The 9,201-nt window shown below is 40.4% G+C and overlaps 1 protein-coding gene across 1 annotated transcript; it reads left to right on the forward strand.

Annotated features, from left to right (window-relative positions):
* The first annotated feature begins 795 nt into the window (after positions 1–795).
* On the forward strand, positions 796–8,940 carry LOC112278959 (uncharacterized). Its single transcript, XM_024512912.3, has 21 exons — positions 796–1,033; positions 1,746–1,831; positions 1,981–2,058; positions 2,214–2,411; positions 2,661–2,711; positions 2,936–3,064; positions 3,326–3,451; positions 3,657–3,734; positions 4,002–4,094; positions 4,221–4,355; positions 4,587–4,670; positions 4,934–5,026; positions 5,298–5,477; positions 5,697–5,772; positions 5,920–6,023; positions 6,192–6,451; positions 6,732–6,818; positions 7,049–7,279; positions 7,575–7,653; positions 7,961–8,024; positions 8,335–8,940. Exons 1-21 carry the CDS (start codon positions 946–948, stop codon positions 8,427–8,429), a joined length of 2,415 nt encoding a protein of 804 aa, XP_024368680.1. The 5' UTR covers positions 796–945; the 3' UTR covers positions 8,430–8,940.
* Positions 8,941–9,201: the final 261 nt, after the last annotated feature.

Here is a 9,201-nt window from a genome sequence, read left to right on the forward strand (position 1 = left end):
TATATATATATATATATATATTAAACAAAACCCATTTAACAAGCTAAATGATTGTATAATTGTTGCAATAACCTTAAATCATTAATATTTGTATATAATAGAGATGCTTTTGTGATAAAATTATATTATAAAAAAATTACCAAAAAATATTATATGTTTTAAAATTTGTACAAAAATAGATTATTAAAGAATACCATTAATTAATAAAAATCATTCACATGTGACAAAGTTGGAGGAAATATTTATTAAGAAATTGAGGTAAAAAAAATCACATTACTGCAGAGTAAGTATTTGGTTTCAGTACTCATTGCTTTTAAATATTCAGCTCACATATTATTTCAAAAACCGCTGAAACTTTTAAACAGTTTTTTTCTGCTGGGTAAAAACTAATGCTAGTGCTAAATAATTATTTTGCATAAAATTCACAAAGAACATTCAAAACCAATCAACCAAGAATATTTGCCTGCAGTATTTGTAATGTGGCTAAGAATATTTGTAGAAGTGAAGTGATCTCTCCATCAATGACTCCTATCCATGGTATTAAATCCTTCACTCTTTGTGATCAGGCCTGTTTTGGATGAAAAATACATCATTCGTTACTTCTTCAACAGCGTTGGCTCATCCAAGAAGTAGACGACGGAAAACGGTCGTTCTTCCCGAACGATAAATCGGGCTTTCTGTTCTCTTTTGGAAGTCTTCGACGAAATTGGCAACGAGGAAGCAGGGAATTAGGGTTTTGAGCTTTTTAGGGTTTTAGCTCAAGGGAGGGTTTAGGGTGCCGATGAGCTCGTGTATCCAGTTCGTTGCCCTGATTCTGCTCAACTTTCCGCATGCCTTCGGTGAGTGCGACGGAGTCGGATCAAGGCTCCAGTTGCAACAGAAAATTGCTGCTCCTCGCCGGAGTAGCTCGGAGTTCGCTCTGTTGCGTTTTTGTGGTTCGTCGTCATGGCGGGCGGTAGGACACAGAAGAATAAGGCTCACAAGACACGGTTTGCGTCCAAGTCGTCCCGCAATGCCCACAAATTAGCAGCTGGTACTGATCATCGTGGGTTGGGTTGTTGTTGTAACTAAAAACTGTCTAGATTTTTGCGTGCTTTGCCCTCTTCGGCAATTTGCGAAGTAGCGCCTGTATTGTTCCTCTGTGTCCAATGTGATGTGTGCGGGAGGTTTCGGGTTTTTATACTATGTAGAATCCTCCCCGCGTTGGCGCTACGTTCTCACTTTTAGTAATGTCTCTGGGCGCCGAATTAGTGATTGGAGACTAGTTGAAAAGTGTAGCTGGTGTAGATGATCTATCTGTGTTGGTATTTTTCTTGGGTTGGTAGTAGTCATACACTTAAAATTCCACTGAGTTGATCATTCATCTAATCGTTATTGCTTTAATCGTGTGCTAGTCTAGTACCTTGTCGCTCTCGTTTCTCTCGCCTTTTTTTATTTTGGCACTTATGTGTCTATTGGAAGTCTCAACTCACATTGCGGGAAGGGCACTGATTTCCGGTCAATTTTTAGTTGTTGAGAATTGCTGCTCCAGTTCCCTCTGTCGACATTGGTGGGATTTTTATTTTATTGTACGTTGTTGGTTCATGTCCGAGAGAGCGAGAGTATGAATCTAGAAATGAATCTCGCCCACCGTGCTGGTAGGTATGTACTAGGTGTATTATCAAGCCGCAAAGTATAGTTCGCTGGTAACCTGATGTGAAATGAATGCGTAGGGTTATTCTCACTGGCATTTTTGATATATTCAGGTGAAAAAGTGATTGGCAAGGGTCCTGCGCGTGTGCCTCTGCCTGGTCAAGCTGCCCGGGATATTAGGCTTCAGCGAAACAAAAACGTACGGAATCCGAGTAGTCGTCGTCGTTGTTGTTTCGCTCCTTCTGGAGTAGAATACCCAACTTTCGCCATTTTGTCACTTGAGTGTGCTTTGAGTGTAATGGCCAATTCGCGAATTTGTTGAAATATTTCTCGCCTTCGTGTGAGCAGATTCGTGAGCAGAAGAGAGCCGGTGTATTGGCAGAGAAGCGTGCGACCAGCAGCTCTTCCAGTGCTCCTAGGATCTTGGTCAGTACTTAACTGGATTCCACAGTTTTGGATGTTGATTGCAGTTTCATTTTAAGTGCTATTTTTTTGGAACATGTTCTTGTTTCAGTATGTGTCTCAACGTGAGAATTGTGGCCCAGTTATGATTTACGATTACCATGCTGTCTTTTTCCCAGGCCCTTGTAGGTCTCTCTGCAAAAGCTAATGTTGAAGCTTTGAAGGATCGGATACTTTCAGCATGCCGCACCGAAGAAGCAAACGGAACAACCGGTCAAAATGACAATTCTATGGACATGGATAGTGCTGTTGTACGAGAGAGTAAGGAAACTGGATCAATAACTGTTGTCGTTCCCCGCTTCAAGCTTCGCCTTACGGTGAGTGGCCAAATCCTGATTTTTTTTCTCCCATCTCATACACCTGCTTATAATTTTTACCTATATCTTAATGTTTTCGTGAACGGACTATTAGGATTTTTGAGTGAGTGGTTACATTTTCACCTTGTAATGCTTAGATTGGTTTTACTTTCAACTCTTTCATCTTGCATGATGCCAGTTTTATGAATGTCTTGAATACCTGGATTTTGTTCATAACCTGATATTTCAATCTGGTTCCTTGATTGATAGATCATACAAGCTCCACGAAATGATCTTCAAGGATGTCTTGAAGTTGCGAAGGTATGTCCTGTACCTCACAGCCATCTTGTGAGATTCGTGTAACGGGACTATTCGCTGAAAGAAATGAGATGCAAGGTGTACATTTGTCGTATGGGGGGGGGACTCCAATTCTTCTTGCGCTTCTCCGTATACTGTTATGGTCTTTTTTAATTGTGCATATTGTCACTGTACGTTAACGTTGCTTTTATCTGTATAGACTTTCGCATTTAGTGGACTGGATGCAGGTGGCAGATATTGTTGCATTTGTTGGCCATGTTATGCCAGAGGAGGGTGGTTATATTGATCAGATAGGAAAGAAAAGTTTGTCTATGTTGCGATCACTAGGCCTGCCAGTGACTACAGGACTTTTAGTGGTAAGTTGATTCTCTTCATCTTATTACATCTGCGATGAAGCTACGATAGTTCGTGGAAGTGGGATTACTGTTTATGTTGTCATGTTTATAATTTGGTTTCGTCAGATTTCTGTATATGTGTTTTGTATATGGTTTCTGGTCTAAGTTTCACTTAGAAAAAAAATTGCAAGTCTTAAGCAAATCAAGATTTAAAGACACTTTAATAGTTTTTATGGTTTTTCCATCGTCAAATAAGAGAAGATGCTATTACAACTTGATTAGGGGCTAGACGATGTTTCGGCGAAGAAGAAATCGGAAGTCAAAAAAAGTGCACAAGCAGCCTTGCAATCTGAGCTTCTAGAAGACACGAAAATGCATGTTGCTGATTCTCAAGAGGAGTGCCAGCAGGTGTGATTTCGTTATGCTTCCTTTGTCGTGCTCATCTTCTTCCTGATTGAAGAAATTTAGCTGCAGCACTCTCAAAATAAATTACGGTTGGAAACAGTGGAGATATTTAAACGTGCAATTTCGTTTATTTTTGTTTGTCTTGTCAATGTCATCCCAAATTGCGGAGTCGTGAACTGCCAGTTATTAATGTTTTAATTTAATTTAGGTGTTGCGCCACTTAGCAGAGCAGCGACTATCAAACCCTGCATGGCGCGCTCAGCGTCCCTTTGTGGTCGGTAATCAGGTATATATTGTTTACATCAAAGTATTGACCTTTGTTAATGTACGTGCGCTGCAGTATCTCTATTTGGGGTTTGTATTTTGGAATTTTTGGTATCGAATGTTACGATATTACTACACTTCAATGTCTTCGCTTCTGTTTGGCCCTTGGAACTTTTTTTTTTTTTTTTTTTTTTTTTATCAGGGATTGACTTGCTGTAGCGGGTGTTTGAAAATGATTTTGTGGGCTATCCTATGTTCTTGTTACACAATATGTATATTTGTTTTGCAGCTTGAATACGAGGAAGATAGTTCTTCTCCAGGAACTGGTATTTTGCGTTTGGCTGGTTACGTTCGCTCTCGAGCCATCTCTGTCAATCAGCTGGTATGTGATATGTATCATGCTTCCTGTTCGTATGTTCATGTGGAAGATTCCTCCCTTGTTTGATCTCGCGCTGAATATCTTATTTATCATCCACAATCAGGATCGAGAATTAATTTTGGTGTGCAGGTCCATTTAGCCGGAGTAGGTGATTTTCAGCTCAAGCAGATTGACATGGTGGAGGATCCATGTCCTCTGAGGCAGCAGAAGCGACATACTAGTGGAGACGTTATGCAAGTGGAAAATGACCCGGGAGCCCAGAAGGTTACAAACTAACTTGTCGCCTGTATCTGTTATTTGCCTCTTGTCTTATACCATGTTATGGCATGTCTTAGATTTGTTGCCATGAACTATATGTCGTGAATAGTTGTTCTATACACTGATGTCGTCATTGCGTTTTATACGAAGGGTATTGGAACTTGTTCTATCTGCCTGCGGGTTTTGGGGAAATTCGTTTGTCTCGTTTCTCAGCGTTCTTTGTGATATTGCATTCAGGCGAGCTCTTCTGTAGCCGCGAACGCTGCTGTGCAGGAGCCTCTCATTGTTGAGAATACCCCTGACGATCTTGCTGGAGAACAGGTAGTTTTTCTAGCATTGTTGGATTTGAACGCTGTACCTAAATTTTGTGGTGACTGCTCTTAATAGAAACAACGGTCTGGTATTAGTATGGTTTGGATGACAACTGCCTGTGTGTTGTGTCCCTTGGTTCGAGATGCATGCGCAACGATATTGATTGTATGTCCTTCATGCTCGGTTCTATATCATTTTAAACCGATTTGTCACTTGCTGTAAGTGCCATCCGTTGTTGTTAACGTATTGACTATTTTTTGGCGAGTATTCAGACTTGGCCAACTGAAGAAGAGCTTGCACAAGCTGGAAAGGCGAATCGTCGAAAGAAGAAACGTGTGTTACCAAAAGGCACATCTGAATACCAGGTCATCCTCAAGATTTTGAACATACTCCCTTGCATGAGATCTGCTGGGTCACTGTCTGTTTGCTATGCATCATGTTAGCTTTCTCGTATTGCCAACTTATTTACTCATCGCCACATCTTATATCGACGTCTTTGATTGATAAGGTAGTTGTTAGTGATAATCTTGTTGAGGCGATGTGAACTTTGATCTCTTTTCCTTTCATTTTTGTCCAAAGACTTGAACCTGAATTCCAACTTACTCGTTGTTAAATATCGAACTTTCTTGTATTCAGGCTGCATGGATTGTGGAAGATTCTGACCAGGAGGAAGGGGGTGATGATGATGATGCCATGGAAGGTGATGGTTTGGATGATCAAGCTATGGATGATGATAGAGAAGGTAGTGAGATAAGCGAAGACGATAGAAAAACATCTGTTTGGGACGATGACGATGACACAAGGAGCGAAATGATGGTTAGTATACCGATTTGTATAATATCACCTGGAATCATGTTACGCGCTTAATTTAATTCGACGTGTAGTTTCCATGGAGCAAGATCAGAGTCCCTTGTATGCAACACTAAAACACGTGCCTACGTTTGCTGAACTATAGGCCTTGAACGATGCACATGTGTAACCTCAATTCATGCCCGTACACACCTAATTCTTTACCTTTGGTCTTAATGTTTCCAGGATGAAGAAAATCTGACTCTTGAGCAAAGGAAGGCAGAAATAGAGCGTCTGAAGGCAGCTCATGCTGCTGATGAAGGTACATTTGAGGCTTTCAATCGTGGCGCTTTTTGTCTTTCTGCATTGTTTTCTGGTGCTGAATTTTGATTTTCATACACTTTGATTGTTCTCATCGAAATAAGGTCTTAAACTTTGATGTTTTTCCGCATACCGCGTGTGCCTGCAGAGTTTCCTGACGAGGTGGACACTCCAAGTGATATTCCCGCTCGTCAGCGGTTTGCCAAATACAGGGGTTTGAAGTCTCTTCGGACTTCTCCATGGGATCCAAAGGTGCTCAATCTTCATATATCATGCCTGCCTTGAATTGATTTTGATGTGTAGAACTTTACAGAGTACAAGCTGATTGAACTGAATAGTTGTTGCAGAGGTAGTGAGTTTTTGCATGCACAAATAGCCAGTAGTCTCGTCTTTACACTCTTGGTTTCTTGGGATGCGCAGGAATCGTTGCCATTCGAGTATGCCAAGATCTTTGACTTCGATAACTTTGTTAGAACCCAAAAGACTGTGTTAGCAAAAGCCAAAGAACTGGACTCATGCACGCAAGAGGGGTGCTTTGCTGCTGGATGCTACGTGAGGCTACATGTTCTTAAAGTTCCAGCCTCCAAAGCTGAGCTCTTGTTAAAGTCGTACAAGACGAACCCAGTTGTGGTGTGCGGCCTTTTACAACATGAATCCAAGATGTCAGTTCTGCACTATAGGTACTGCTTTACTGATATCCTTATTTTTGTCACCGAGTTTGCGTGGTTTTGAAGTCTTGAAGGCTCTACACACTGGGAATCGTAATGTCTCTTTGTCCCTTGTGAAACCGTTTTCTGTGCCCTTGAGTCCTGTATACTGCCAATTTTAGCGGTTCAACACGCATCCTACGCATTACTCGTTTGGGTGATAGGGGCCATTCACTCGACTGTATTGATTCATCAACTTATGATTTTAAACTGCTGCGTTAATCTCTTATGGTTTCATCAAATTTTGTAACAGTATAAGGAAGAGCGAAGGTTATACGGATCCCATAAAGTCAAAGGAGTTGTTAGTTTTCCACAGTGGCTTTAGGCGACATCATACAAGGTATGAAGGGACTGCACGGTATATGAACTCCAAATTGTAGTTTCAATGAAGGTTGCAGTCTTGTTTTGATGGAGTTTGTGTTTCCTTTATTGCGGTTCTTCTTACAAAGATGCTCAAACGTTGCCAGAACAATGTGTAATTTGGTGTGTCGTTTTCGTAGCTTCCGTAACTTAGCCAGCGCTAAGGTCGCAGCTATTGCATGTTTTGAATCACTACGTTTGTTTATGCAGGCCTATTTTTTCTACTGATGATCTTAACATGGACAAGCATAAGTTTGAAAGGTTTCTTCATCCGGGTCGTTTCTCTATTGCCTCAGTTTTTGCCCCAATAAGTTTCCCACCTCTCCCACTTATTGTATTTAAAGAATCGGATCTACCAGAAGGAGTTAGCATGGTCGCCACTGGTTCTTTACGAAGTGTGGATCCAGATAGAATAATATTGAAGAAAATAGTTCTATCAGGGTACGTTGTTCCTTGCCCAGCTTGGTACTAAGCATTTCTCATCTCATACCCTGGTCAAAAAATTGTAGGATCTCTTCCACCTTAAAAATGTGTGCTGTCTGAATTCAAAAGAGCCGTGAAACTGTGGTATAGAATGTGAAACTCGACTGCAATGATGGTTTTCGTGTTAGCTCTGCGTAGTTATGTTCAGTATTGCTGTGAGGGAAAGTTAATTTTCCTATTGAACTTTAAGTTAATTGTACTTTGGGACGACTTGCAGAATATTCAATTAAGTTCCTGTGTGTATCCTGAACAGATATCCACTTAGAGTTCAGAAACGAAAAGCAGTTGTCCGTTTCATGTTCCACAATCCGGAAGATGTGCGCTGGTTTAGGGTACTTTCTACTACTTCTGTTCACTTTATTCAGGCATTACATAAGTAATGTAGACCTTTTCTTTTCAAATTTATCTATTTTTCATGATATTTTGTCATCACTTTCAAATGTCCTTGTGATGTTTTATATTAGGCGTTTGTTCTTTCGCTGCATTTCGTTTTATATGCATCAACATTATTTGCTTTGCAACTGGGTTGCTCATTGAACAATTGTGTAGTTCCTTACTGGCTTCCATCTTATTTCCTGTTTATGTTTAAGTCATAGCATTCTGTATTGATTAATTCAATTCGACATGAATGCGATGCAGCCGTTGGAGCTGTGGACCAAGTATGGGAGAAGGGGTCGGATTAAAGAACCTGTGGGCACTCATGGTACGTACAATGGATTGAGTAGAACCATGTTGGCCGCATCTTCTCGGGTTGATCCTTCTAATGTGTGTATAGAGCGGACATATATGATGTCCATTTGGTGGTGTTAAGTAGGTGCCTAGTGGACTTTTATTTGCACTGAGAATTTACTTAACGGCTTGGGACGGGCTCTACATAAGTTGGGCCTAGGTGAATGGCCACTAGTTTGAAGGATCATTGATGTAGGCAAGAAAGTTCCCGCTAACTCGATCTTAAAAAATTATAATTGCATAGGTTTTGGCCACAGATTAATTGGTGGTGTTTTTGCGTGCAGGTTCAATGAAGTGTGTTTTTGATGGAGTGGTGCAGCAAAGGGATGCAGTGTGTGTAAACCTGTACAAACGTGTGTACCCCAAATGGCCACAGTAAGTAAAGCGGATTCGAGTACCACATACTTATTATATTTGTTCCTTCAAAGCGGCAACGCCGCAATTTGGTTCTTGACCAGCTTCAATCCAGCATCCAAAAGGCATACCTTATGGTTACTATGTCATACTGGAGGTTACAAATCTCTACTTGCGTCATGTAGACAAACAGCCGAATACGAGGTAGTAATTTTTTAATACAGATTAGTTCCAATCCCTTGAAGCATGTTTGGAGTGGAATTTTTGGAGTTGAGATTTAGAATCTGCCCGGGAAAATGGAGGCGCACTGTCTTTGATGCCTGTGATGTCAGATTTTTCACGAAGTGGAGTTGTTTCCTTGCATGTCCGTCCAAGCATACATGCGCTATGAACTGTATGAAATGTGTACTTACATTCCAAGATTCTTCTTTGAAGAGGCATGTAATTTCTATGAGCGTTTCGATTCTTTGGTCAGAACCAGAAACAGCTCAAAAAACTTTTAACTCATATTTAGTGGAGATAAATTTTCATCTTCATTTGCTAGTGTTGTAGTACCTCGAATGCCCTAGGTACTCTAATTATTCATGTCAAATCTTGAGTCGTCTGAATTTCAAACCCTTTGACATTTGAGTTAAATGGTTATGGTGAAGTTCTTTTTAAAATGCTGAATGTATCGTTGCAATCCAACCATGGTCTTTATTTTTTACTCTTTTAGTTAAACATGGTTGCTGTTGGTGAGTATTAATTTCATTGGAATCATTCTCAAAATAGTTGTTTCGTTTTTATTTGCTATGTTA

Source organism: Physcomitrium patens, chromosome 2, assembly GCF_059467195.1.
Source record: "Physcomitrium patens ecotype Gransden chromosome 2, ASM5946719v1, whole genome shotgun sequence".
Classification (NCBI taxonomy): Eukaryota; Viridiplantae; Streptophyta; class Bryopsida; order Funariales; family Funariaceae; genus Physcomitrium; species Physcomitrium patens.